This window comes from Callithrix jacchus, chromosome 17 (genome assembly GCF_049354715.1).
Source record: "Callithrix jacchus isolate 240 chromosome 17, calJac240_pri, whole genome shotgun sequence".
In the NCBI taxonomy this organism is placed as follows: Eukaryota; Metazoa; Chordata; class Mammalia; order Primates; family Cebidae; genus Callithrix; species Callithrix jacchus.
In genome coordinates, this window is record NC_133518.1 from 26,458,140 (window position 1) to 26,471,936 (window position 13,797).

The 13,797-nt window shown below is 39.9% G+C and overlaps 1 protein-coding gene across 2 annotated transcripts in view; it reads right to left on the minus strand.

The window, feature by feature from the left end:
- The window catches only part of IQCJ (IQ motif containing J), a 444,695-nt gene that overhangs the window by 185,753 nt on the left and 245,145 nt on the right, over positions 1 to 13,797 (minus strand). The window contains exon 1 of one of the 2 annotated variants that reach the window (XM_078353955.1): positions 4,980 to 5,102. The exons of the other annotated variant lie outside the window; for it this stretch is intronic. Within the exon in view, the coding sequence (XP_078210081.1) occupies positions 4,980 to 4,988 (9 nt within the window). The 5' untranslated portion in view covers positions 4,989 to 5,102. Of the gene's footprint in view, positions 1 to 4,979; positions 5,103 to 13,797 lie in introns of those variants that run through there. 2 annotated transcript variants of the gene reach the window in all.

Consider the following 13,797-nt stretch of genomic DNA (forward strand, 5'->3'; position numbering starts at 1 on the left):
TATGTGTCACAATCACATATAATATGAATCTTTATTTGCAAAGTCTTTTTTCTGTTCATGTTAAATCAATTACCTTTGTCCCTTTGTTAGTTGGGCAGTGGAAGGCAGCAGTTTCAGATTTTCTGTATGAGAAGATGTCTGCGACTCATGATAACAGTACTGGCTCTTCTAGCTACCCCAGGAACAAAGACCTTTAATTAGATAGGCCAGTCTTGCCAGCCTCTGCTGGGCGGGATCAGGTCTATATGAAGCCAAGACAACTTCTTTAAAAATAAAATGTAATAATAATTATGTACTCAAAGTGGCTGTTAGAAATTGTGTGGATCCCAAAAAAAGGTGTTTTCACAGTTGAATTTAGAAAAAGGAACCTAAACTTTATCAGAATGGTTGGTAAACTTAACTTTTGTCTTTCGTTTTGTAGCCTTAATCTTTTGTTTAAAGGATTATAGTCAAAATCTCTAAATAACAGTAGATTAAAAATCAGGCAAAATTAGAAGAGTTAAGCAGTACCTGAGATGAAAGATCTGTATCATCTTTACATGCCACAGAAAGAACCGTGGAATTCATTCTTTAGGCTACAGGGAACCAATAAAGAGTATTGTGCATTGGATTTATAAATCAGAGTTGTATTTAACATAGATGATGCTGTGGCAGTGGAGAGACTGAATTGGATGGGAGCAAAGAGACTGTGGCAGGATCCACTGAGCAGTTTTTGGATTTGCCTGAGACATAGACTGAAAGAGTACATTGGGAGGGACTACAATGAGCTCAATTCTAAGTGTGTTGAATGTGAGATTCTAGGGAATAGGGTGAGACAGGCAAGGTATCTGAGTGCGTGACTTAAGGAGGCACTTACTTTAAGGTGCTCAGTCAGCACTTGAATGACCCAAAGCACATGTACTTCCTTAAATTCTTTACCCTAGGCACTTAGCTTGCCTTGCTGCTAAGTTCATATAATATATTTTGTAGAGATATCACCTTGGCAGCCAGGGATGTACACTGCTCACATCTCCCTTCAAGGAAGAACTTGTTATTCAGCTGCAAGAGGTGCAGTTAGCTGACAACATCCAGCTACAGGACTTTCAGGATCTTCCTCAACTTTTAAGCTTTAGCCATGCTCTTTCAGGGAACCCCCAGCCAATGACTGAGCATGGCAGGGGTACTAGGCCTGGTCATTTCTGCCCAATGCGAGACTCCTTTAATGGGCAATCTTTTCTTTGGAGGTTGCCACTGGGTTGGGTGAGATTTTGTCAGATCTGCATTGTGTGGTCAGAAGGCTCTCCCTGCCCAATTTTGCTTCCTTTCCCATTTGTCTTTACCCTCAAATAAACTACTTGTCTACTAATTCTGCTCAGAATCTCTTCCCAGAGAACTAAATGATACTCAGTGAACAACTAGCCATACCAATCTGAACGTGGAACTATAGGAGAATTGGTAAGCTCAAGTGATTTTGCTGTGTAGTGGCTAAAAGGCTGGGCTCTAGAATCTGGGTTCAAATCCTGCTCCATTTCTGACCTTATACAAACTTAGGCAAATTACATAAACTTCTCGGTACCTCAGTTTCTTCACCAGTAGAATGAGGATGTTAACAGTAAATGAGAACTATTTAAGATAATGCATTTAAAGTATTTTGTGCAGTACCTGGTCCATAGCTGGCCCATACTAAATGCTAAAGAAATAGAAATTAAAATTATTATGTAGGCTTTAAATTACTATTTACAGAAGTTGTCTGGCATAACAAAATAGGAGAAATGTTTACTTAATCAAATAATTTTCCAGACTGATAAAATTACTGAAGATTAATTTTGAAAAATTTAAAGTCCAATTCTGTAATTTTTTTTTAAATTACATTTCTTCTTACTTCCAATATGGCTCCTCTCTCCATACAACGTCATCACATCCTTGTCTGTCATGACTTACCACTCCTTTCTTTTCCATCTGCTCCAAATTCTCCTATTCCTCTCCTTTCTAACAACTTTTGCTAAGAACCTCCTCCCACACTTGGTTGAGAACTCCTCTTCTCCAGAGAGTCTTTCATGACCAGCATGCCCGCCCCACCCCAACTATGATTGTCCTCTATTGGCAAATGCTCCCAAGGATTCTGTCCTTTTAAAACTAAGAAGTACAGAAAAAAAAATTCAATGCAATTCCCAAACCACATTGAAGGTGTCTTGCCTCCATAAACAATGGTTAATAATGAAATAGCAGGAATGCAGCAAACCACCACCATGACATGTGTATACCTATGTAACAAACCTGCACGATCTGCCCGTGTGCGCCAGAACTTAAAGTATAATAAATAGTTAAAAAAAGAAAAGAAAAGAAATAGCAGGAATGGTATCACCTATTTCTCTAGACAGGACCTTCCCTCCTCCACACCTTCTTTTGTCCCAAAGCTAGAAGCCAGCTTGGAGATGTGATGTTTAATAAATGCTTAAGGATGAATGTTTTCAGCTGTGGATGCATGGTCAGTCTGCAAATTATATTTTTCATGTCTTCAATCTGTACGTGAGCCTTAAAAATAAAACGTTTGGTAAGACAATCTCAGTCACATAATGGCGAAACTATTGTATGGGGACAAGTGTTTTACAACCATTTTAGGTATTTTTGGGTAATATAAATTTGTTTCATAAAATAAAGACCTGGTCTACAATACATCGAAAAGCCAGTAGGAGGTCATAATTAGAGACAGATGGTAAATGCAGCATTCTTGCCTCTCACTATTTAGTACATATAATATTCACTACAAAATGGCACTGAATGCTTTTCTGTTACCACACAGTACTACATAAGCTCTGAAAAACAAAACCTCTTTTTACACCAAGGAAAATTCAAACAACATAACTGACTTCAAAAGTAAAGTGAGAGTATTTTGTAATGTGATAGAAGGCAAGGAATATTTTTACACAGCTTAATATTTCTAAATATGTTTTCATGCATATTGCAATACTCATGAAAAAAGGTGCTAGTAAATCTTCAGCAGTCCTATCCATTCAATTTAAAACCTTCCTTAAGATATTTACATTCAAGGCAAGATTCCTACATTGAGTAAGACACAATCTTAGGTTCATTTATAATATTGGAAATTAATAGAACCTAAAATAGCAATCAGTTACACACAGAGCAATATATGAGTATAACATTAATAGGCTACATAGATTTTTAATGGCTCCTAATATAATATGCTGTTTCAAGGAGCCATGTCTACATATTGTAATGCATTTTGACTGTACTATTATACTTTAATTATAAATTGAACATAGTTGATAAAAGCAGCATTTAGGAGTTATATAAATTTTTAAAGATACACATAATCTTCTGTAAGTACACAGCTCAACATGTAATAAAATATTAGATCTTGGATGCTAAAAAGTAAAGGTAGCTTTCACACTGACCTTAATATTTATTTTTATTGTTACAACTCAGTAAACTATTTTAGTAAAGTTTACAACTGTCAACAATGCAAAGTAAATCAAAAACAATTGTTGCTTTTGTGATCATTATCATGAAGCAAAAGTAATAGCCAATATGAAATAATTAACCTATTTACTATCTCAGCTTAAATATATTAAGAAACTACAAGATGGCATTAAAACTATCCTAATCTCCTTCACTTAACAAGTCAATATTTAAGATGCTTCCATTATCAAGTATCAATTCCCACTATATATTTAGAAAACCTACTTATGAAAATCCATTTTATTTAATTTCTTAGAAAACTGCTAACTCAAAGAAAACCTACTTTTCATTGTGAATGCTATCTAACTTGCTACTTTATTTTCTTGTCTTTACAACAATTAGTTAATATAGATCTCAAAAAGCAAGCGCATAATGCAAAGTGAAAGAATTATTATAAAGACAAGAAAATGAGTTTCTATTACAAAAGTAAGCAATACTCAAGATAAGTTATTTTCAAGCATATAGCACATTACAGTCATAATTAGCTAACCACCAGTTAGAAATATACATACACATTTTTCAAAATAAGTATTTTAAATAGTGTTGCAAGTATCTTTCTAGCTTAAAAATTTGAAACAGCAATTAAGTATGAACCTTAAATCATTCGTCTTTACAACTAGAAGAGCAAGTCCCAAAGATGTAAATCTCATCCAATGAGACAAGGGATGCTGAATGTATTATTAATTTCTAAGTAATCTCTTAATTTTAGAATCTAGCACCCAATACTAGCAAATAAATAATGTGATTTATGAGCCTGCACTCTCACGCTGCTTTACTAGAGTTCAATAAACACATGCAGATTCTAAATGTACAGTGTGAATGTGATTCCTACAAGCCAGAAAACATAGCAGGATTTGGCTATAGCAAATCTACCCCATCTACTTATTATTCAAGCACTAGTATTTAGAATACCTAAAATGCCTGCTGAACACTGCCGATCAGCGTCCCCCTGGGGTTACTCCAAAGCAGAACCACATCTCTTCCCCTCGCTGCTTCCTGAGTTTTAAGAAGGCAGGTAACACAGGGTGGAAATTCTCGTACAGCAGCAATATAACTCTTCTCTCCAAATTTTCAAAAATCAGCACCTCCTCCCCATACACATGCACACACAATCCACAAGAAAGGAGGGCTTTTTAAATAAGTGTTTAAAACATACCATTTGCGTGGGTTTGAAAAATGTATTTTTCCTCGACTTGCTGCTGTTGTGTAAGATGTTTACAGATCTGATTAGAAAATGTGGATGTTCATAAAAAAGTATTGCTTTCAATGAGATTCCTTTAGTGAAATCTATCTGCACAGACACATGTGTACATAAATAATACATATTTATGCACACATGCCTACATTAACAAGGACACATGCACATACACCTAGACCACTAATTAAGCCCACACAGTTCTACAAGCCCTTTTCGACATTTTTTGCATGCATGTTATTCAGAAGACGGATTTTTAAAAAATGATAAGCAGCTGCATATAATGCACATCAAAGTGGCACGTTTAGAAAAGCAAATACATTACCAGACGCATTTTCAAGTTTCTGGAACACCTGCAGGTGAAAGGAGACTGGATCGGTTGCTGGCACACTGTATTCCTCAGAATCACAGAGCTCGATGTGACTGTGGGGGAATGTGAAGCGAGTGTGAGGCTGAAAACCTTTGAGTTGAGCTACTCTAGGCATCAGAAAGCCTCAAAGAGGGAAAAGAAAAAGGCAGCCCACAGACAGCTAGATGAGAAACTTCTGGCACCTCTCCAGCTCAGGAATGAATTCTCTGTAATTTGGAGACGTATAGTGATGGAAATGAAGGGAAACTTGGATTTACGGGTGAATTTGCTCAGCCATGCAGAAATAGGCAGGTAACAGTCTCTCAGCTCATTTTAAAACAGTCATTCAGAAAGAAGACTGAATCAAAAAATTAACAGGCATTTTCCTGCTTTTGAAAAAATGAAAGGCTACTCCAGCCAGCTTCCCTAGATGCCTTTACAAACTTCAAATGGATCATTCCATCAGCTATTTGTTGCACATTTTATTAATCCCAGTGCAGAGGTAAACTGGAAAATCTAATTCCTTTTATGTAGAAAACTAGATTTATTGCTTCTTTTTATAATACACTTTAGACATATAAATACATAGATTTACTTGCAGAGTTCTCGTTTCTCGTGTAAAACCACTACTGTTTGGTCCAGATAAAATGCTAAAAGGCTTGTTCACAGCTTTTCAAGGAAGTGGAGAAAAAAATGTTTAATACTCAGAAGCTGAGCTGAGTACTGATATTTAAATGTACAGTTTGAAGCAAAGAGTATAAAGGAAGAGCCTTGAGCCATTAAGCGGCTGTTAAGAGGTATGATTATATACAAGCACTGAGCAGGCAGGTGGCTCAAGTCTATAAATGTACACATAATTAAGGACAGGAAGAAAAGAGGTTTGACAAATTAAGTTCTTAGAGACAATAGCTGTGATTTTGTCCCGGTTTTCAAATAGGCTAATAATTTCTGAGGAGCGCGCGTGGACTTCACCTTGTCTGAAGAACTCCGAAACCTCACAAATACAGAGCGAGGTCGAAGGCACTGCACACTGGCAATCTATATTCAAATGTAATGAGGAGAAGGACGATATTACCATGAAGAATGTTGTCACATTACACTGTGCCTGTGTGGCTTAACTACTCATCCAACCTTGCAAATGGCCATTTGCCTGGACTCAATAGCAAATGTGCTATTGATGGGAGGGAGGAGGTGGGAAGCTGATTTTATTTGTTTTACCACGGACGCTCCTATGGGAGGTTTGGGGATAAAATGCCTGGGCTGAGCATGGGAGTCATTCTGCTCAAGGCCACACTGCCTATAATAAATTTGAAGTGGAATTAATGATGACCAATTAAGCTATTTATTATTTTAACTCTTGAGGTCAAGGGCAGGACAGTGTTTATAGATAAAGAGTCAATGGTCAGACTGCTGCGGAAGGCCAGGCTCACCTTTACACATGCTTAACATGTATTGACCGAGGCACTGCTAGCCCCCCTCACATTCTGGTGCCAGGCCTAGAGATAGAGAGGTGTTTGTCTAGATTCTGTTCTTATCTCTCCACTACCATTTGCTTCATTTGTTCGTTGAACAAACATCCACTGAATTAGACACCTGATGCTGTGGAGAACACAATGACCCTTAAGATGAGAACTCCCTCAAGGGGCTTACCATTGTCAAATAGTACCACAGGGACTTAGCAGGGGACAGGCACGCCGGAAGTACTTATAAAACTCATGCTCACTGCCATCACTTGCACTGTGGATTACTCTCGGTAGCATGAGGCAAGCAGAGTTTGCACGTGTGTTTTGAAACTCTCCCCAGGTGATTCTGATGAGGTCCTCCCTGTCACCCGTAAGAGCAGCTGCAACTCAAGACTGCTGTTACAGAGCCCTGGAGTCATTCAGGGAGGAAGGCATCCCACCGCTACTGCCTCCACACTCAAGCAGCACAGCTGGCTCGAGCTGATCTGCACTTGTGCTCTCGTCCATCCCTCCACCACAGGAAGGTCTGGACTTCCTCGGTTCACCCAGAGCCTGAGTGCACAAGGCTCTAAATGAATTTGGAAGCCAAAGCTGAAGGCAAAAGAAAGCCCACATCTTTTGGTTCTTTTATATAACCTCTCTGGGGCTCTGTTTTGTTTTGGTTTGATTTTAATCTGTAGAATGAGAGGGCAAAGCAGGCTTTGAGTCTATGTTTCTTCTGCCAAAGCATCTAAGAGGAAGCCAGTTCTGTGGTATACTGGCTCTATGCAAGACACCTGAGACAAGAACTCAGCATTCCTAACCTAAAGGCAGCAAATCAAACCCAGTCCCTTCTGCCTGAGGAGCGAGGGTCTCAGCACTCTTCTACCCTTCTTCATGAGAGGAACCACTTAGGAATCCCAATGAGAAAGTACATTATCTGCCAATTCCCTTCACTTTTTGCTTCAGCATCTGCCTCAGCTCCAGACCCAGAGGACTTCCTAGTGAGTGACGGATCCTGGAGTCTTCAAGCAAGGGGTCACACACTGCTGGAAGCCAGGTTACCAGCCAGCTCCCCCACAACAGATCCTCCTCAAGTGAGTGTAAGAACAGAGGGGGAGTTCAGTGCCCACAAAAATAGCATCCCCGCACCCAGGTTCTACCCCTAAATCTCTGGTAGCGGCAGAATGTCCCATGTCTCTCCTCAGAGACATAAGGGAAGAATATGGCCGCAGCATCCTCCACAGCCAGTATGCCTTCCCTCTGTCCCCTGCCCCAAATGTCAGCAATGGCTGATCTACATCCTGCAAGCTCACCCATGGTGAAAGTCAGAAAAGCTCCAAATAGGTCAGAGTAGAGATTTCACTCCGCTTCCCCCACTCCACCTGACTGCCCTGCACTCGGCACCACCTTCACTCACTGAGGAAGAGTCTAACCCTCACAGGTACTGTCTTAGCCTGTTTTGTGCTGGTATAACAAAACACCGGAGACTGGGTAATTTATAATGGACAGATACTGATTAGCTCATGGTCCAAAGGCTCAGAAGTCCAAGATCAAGGGGCTGACACCTGGTGAGGGCCTTCTTCCTAATCATAACATGATGGAAGTATGAAGGGCAAAAGACAGTGAGGGAGACAGAGAGACAGAGAGACAGAGAGAGAGAGAGAGAGAGAGAGAGAGAGAACGAGAACGAACTGAACTTGCTCTTTTATGACCCCACTCTAGTGATTAGAGCATTAATTCACTCTGGAGGGCAGAGCTCTCATACTCCAATGATCTCATATTAAGCCTACTTTCCAACACTGTTGCATTGGGGATGAGGTTTCCAACACATGCTTTTTGAGGGAGACATTTAAACCATAGTATTACACCCCTAGCCCTCCAAATCATCTTCTTCCAACAGTGCAAAATTCATTCATCCCATCCCAAACGCCCCAAAGTCTTAACTCATTCCTGCACCAGTCTCATCTGAAGTCCAGAGACTCATCTAAATCAAATATGGATGAGACTCAAGGCACAACACATCATGAGGCAAATTATTTCCAGCCATGAGCCTGTGAAACCAAACAAGCTATCTACTTCCAAATTACAGTGTGGGACAGCATAGGACAGATACTCCCATTCCCATTTTATGAAAACAAAGCTCATCTGACCAAATAAATATAATGCAAATTATGTAGTAAATGTACTAAAAAAAATGTTTTTAAATCTCCTCTGTTCTCTGTTAAGAACAAGCAGAAAATCTTGACCTTGAAACACCAAGAGATAAGAAATATTCAAAGGTGGTAGCACCATCAAGGTATTAGAGACAGATAGGTCTGAGCTGAAAGACAGGATTCTCTATTTAGTAGCCATGTGTCTTTGGGTAAACCATTTAAATTCTCTCATATTGTTTCATGCTCTGTAGAAGAAAGAAAAATACCTATCTTATGAAGTTACTTTCAGAGTTAAAATCTGAAAAGTACTTGGAACCTCATAAGTGACTGAAGAAATAGTAACTCCTAATAACCAAAAGTTCTAATTGCCCTTGATATTTCCAATAGCCTGAGAGCTCTATGAAGACAAGGACTATGTCTTAGCCACCTTCATCTCCATTTTTCATATCCAGAACATCATGGGCCTCCACATCTATCCCAAAAATTTGTATTGCCTGCCTACTATCAGCACCACATTCTGAGTTATATGCCAGAGACATGGCAGTGAACAAACAGGTGTAGCCCCTGTCCTCATGTGGTTCACAGTCTAGTGAAGAGATCAATGTTAAATAGTGCCATGAATGACCAAAAATCATAAACGAATTCACTAATTAATAATAATCTTCTCAGTTTTTATTCATAACAACCCAGACAATGTCAAGGGCACAAATGGCAGAAAATTTGTTACTGCTTCAGACGATTACGTTTCAACCTGGGGGCCTGATGGTCTGTCCCTCATTAAGTGGCAGATCTCTCCCAGGAGCTGTCTCCTGAGACCTCTCAGGCTAGCCTAAGCAGAGCTTTGAATTGTTCTTATAGTCCCTTATCCCACCGGCAAAACGTTCTGGTTCCTGGCTTCACTGTTTTACATCCAAGCTGTCTGAAATGCAATAACATTTTTTAAAGAGCAACAAGGATGTTAATTAAAGTTCCAGGGATCTAGCCAAGGATATTTTTCTAAAAGAGAAGCAATATCTGTTTTTGGAGACAGAACATTTCATAACAGAGATCTCGTATACTGTGATGAATGACAAATAGTGACACGGGCTGTATCCCCACAGAAGCATGTGTGCATGTGTGTGTATGTGTGTGTGTTTAAGCTTATCCTGCCTAATGAGGACAGAGACAGGGAGACAAATGCACTCGAGTTCCTTAAACCATTCAGATGTTTAAGGCAGACAGTTAATGGAACAGCATAAGGGCCTTTCTCTTAAGGATAGGGGATTACTTTATGTTCTCTCTGATGATTCTCTCTGATTTAAAGGCTCTGGCTACAAGACTCCCAGCAAACAGCGTTAGATAAGAAGTCGACTTCTAAGGAAGCAAAACACACTGCCATGTGTGTACCTATGCAACTGTCTTGCATGTTCTGCACATGTACCCCAAAACCTATAATGCAATAAAAAATTAAAAAAAAAAAAAAGAACACGACTTCTGCAAGTGCTGGTCAGCAGATGTCTACCACATACCTAAATCCAGAGAGGGACCACAGGGGATACTGTAATTCCATGCCACTTGCACCCAGTGGTAAATGGATTTAAAATCAAATACAACCCAGAATATCATAGCTGGCAGTTTGGCAAGATTATTCCACCTATGGGTTTTGTTCTTTTTATAAATTCATGCTTGCTGCTTGGCAAATCATTGAAAATCCCTGCTCGTCAAACCAGGGGCTGTAAAAAGTGAACTCCAAAGCCACTCTGTTTCTTCCATTAACCTGAAACTCCTGCACTCATGTCAGCATGGGCAGAGGTACACTCATGTCCATTTCAGGCTCATCTGGGAGTCCCTTGATACTGTGAGCAGAGGCATTAGAGGAAATTCTCTTAGAAGCTGGCAGACCATGTCAGGCAGAAGGGTTGGAAACCTGGAGGTTTCTGGTGTCCACCCACCCCCAGAGGCTTTGGCACTGCCTTGGGGCCAGCAGTTACAGATGTGTCCCAGGCACAGACAGCTGAAGGGCAGACTGCCATGGATCTGCTGAGAAGCCTCAGCCAAGGTGCTGGCCGTGTACCCTTATGGGGCCTGTGGACTTGGAACAGGAAGTTAGATGGGGGTACTGAATTTCATTTCCTTGATGTTACAGATTTTACTTCTCTGGATCCAAAGGACAAGGGATAAAAAGGTGATTTTTATGAGAGTGATAGTGGCATACTAGACAGACACCTCAACCCTAAACACTTGAAGTTAATCTAAGGGAAAATTGATCTCATTTCCCCTTCCCCCCAGCAAACCATGAACAATTAGGCTAAACTGTCACCAGCCTATGTTTTTTCATCAATTTTAGCTTGTGATAATAAATATGAAATCACAGGAAAATATACTACATACCCACACATATGTATCATTCTCTAGATATGGCTATACCTTTTGCTATAAGACAAATATATTTTTGTCTTTAGGTGACCACAGGTGACATACTTTTAAGTCTTGAAAGGCAAGCCAGTGAACATAAATGAGAGCAATGTGCAAACACCACCCACAGAAACCCAAGGCACGGGAAGTGAGTGACTAGGAGCCAATTACCAATTCAGAATCAAAAAGTAACATCTGAGCGGTCACTGATTCTCCAACTGTACAGAGCACTGGGGGCTTCCACAGGAGGCACAACTGACCCTCATGCCACAGGAAATGTGTCCATGTGCCACTGGTGTAGGGGACAAGCACTGGTCAGAAAGATCTCGTTTGTTGCCCCATCACCTAGTACTGTTACCTGAGCCTTAATTCTCCCATTGCTATAGAGGGACCAGTGTAGAAGGAAGTAGTGAGTGTTCTGCCTACTTCACAGCACCATTGTGAAAAAACGCATTATGTATGCCAATTTGCATGCCAAGTGAAAAACAGTATACAGATGTATTATATCCATACTGCCCAACCTCAGCCCAAGTCATCAGAGCGTCACCAATAAATCAATATTGTTTTATCAGCAAAATGTCCTAGCAAAAAGGAAAGTGCCTATAGAAACCCTAAAAGAGACTCTGTGGATGGAGAATTAAGCCATATGAAAAAGAAAAAAAAAGTCAAACATTCCCCCGCGCCTGACAATGCAGCCCAGTCAGGGGCAGTGCACTTCAATTAAGTGCTAGGCTTACAGAGAGCCTTGTAGATTGACTATCAAAGTTCTTGCTCAACTCAACTGAAACCTTACAAAGTGGCCACCACTAAGACTCGCCAAGGAATTCCTCATATAAACAGTAGTCGATGTCAATTAACCTTTGTGAACATGAAAAATAAATGGAAAGGCTGAGGAATTAACAAGGAGACAAGCATAGATTCCAGGCACAAGTCTGATGTTACCGTAAATGCTACAATCACATGGTGGTTAACTTTAGTACATTATGAATGGCTCTCATGATAAAAGACATTTTCTAAAAATGGAAGTGAATTAAAAATAAGGACTGAGTCAAATGTGTATCTCCCCCGATAGCACTCTGGTTTGTCCCACATCTGCAGTGAGAATGCAAATATTTATTAATGATACCATCTTGGTAAGTCTTGATCTGCACCAAGGTTCTTTCAACTTAACACAAAAATGTTCATCTATTTCCATAGTCAGCAGCTCTCGAATTGGGGAAACCAACTTTTGAAAACACTTGATGCTCATTTTCTCTATAAAGTATTTCTACACTAACTCCGCTAAGACCTAATCATTCCAGATAATAAACAATTATGCTAAGGCTGGGGTTCTATCTTTGTACAAGTGAAATGGAGGAGAACCCAGAGATGGTAAAAGGGTTTCCTCTTATTTGCCAAGCCCACTAATGAGTATCACGCATTCCTAGAGTCACATTGCACACACTTTTGATGCGCACAGGAATCATCTGGGATCCTGTTAAAATGCATATTCTGATACAGTAGGTCTGGGTGAGCCTGAGAACAAGCATTTCCAATAAGGTCTCAGCAATGTTGATGTTATTGATCAGTGGATTATACTTCAAGTTCCAAGTACCTAGAGAGCTATATTACAAATTTTTCTGAATATGAGTTTGGACTTAGTAGTAGAGAGTGTCATGATTGATTAGTAATGCCTGTCATGAGCACAGGAAGAGTGAATGCCAACATCGATCAAATTATTCAGTGATTCACTGATTTATTCAACAAACACCTATTGATCATCAACAATGTATCACACAGTATGCACAGAGTAAAGGTATAAAAAGTCACTATCCTTGCTGAGCCTACATTATAGTAGGTAGAGGGACAACTAAAAAAGGAAACAAATAAACATGGTAATTGTATACAGTGGTAGGTGGTATGAAGTGATGTAGGCAATAAACAGGTGATGCCCAGAGAGTAACTGGAGAAAGCTGCTTCCTATCTTCCAACCAAGAGGTCAGGGAAAGCCATTCCACTGAGGTCATGGCTGGACTGAGGCCTGAAGAATGGAAAGATCCCAGATATAAGGACATTAAGGAGACAGCCTTTCACCAGGAAGAACAGAAAAAAAGCAACAGCCCATAATCAGAAAGGGGATTGCAGTGCTGCATACTTGCCATTCTCAGATAGTTAAAAAAAACAAAAAACACACACATGCAGACTTAGATTCAGGCAAATGTATGTTCTTATGCCAACTGTCCCACCATGGACAAGCTATTTAACCCATTCTTTACTTTTTATTCTTAATATTCTTTATTTCTTGCTACCTTGTCAGAACTTTGCTAGATGCCAGAGATACAACAGTAAGTAAGATAGATGTGACGCTGCACTCATGAAGCTTCCATTCCAGCCCTGTAAGCCTCTTTCCTTATCTATAAAATAGGTACAGTAATACTGACTTTGTAGAGTCATCAAATGAAATGACGTTTTGAAAAATTAATGTATAACCCTTGATAAGTGGCCAACAATTATTAGAATCTCTCTTTTCCTTATATATTTAGAAAGACATTAACAAAGTTCATGTCTTTTGTGTACTGAAGATTTGCCAGCCAGGCATGGTCACTCCCACCTGTAATCCCAGCACTTTTGGAGGCCAAGGCAGGCTGATCACGATGACAGGAGATTGAGATCATCCTGACCAACATGGTGAAGCCCCGTCTCTACTAAAATACAAAAAAAAAAAAAAAAATAACAAGACATGGTGGTACACACCTGTAGTTCCAGCTACTCAGGAGGCTGAGGCAGGGAAATCACTTGAACCTGGGAGGTGGAGGATGCAGT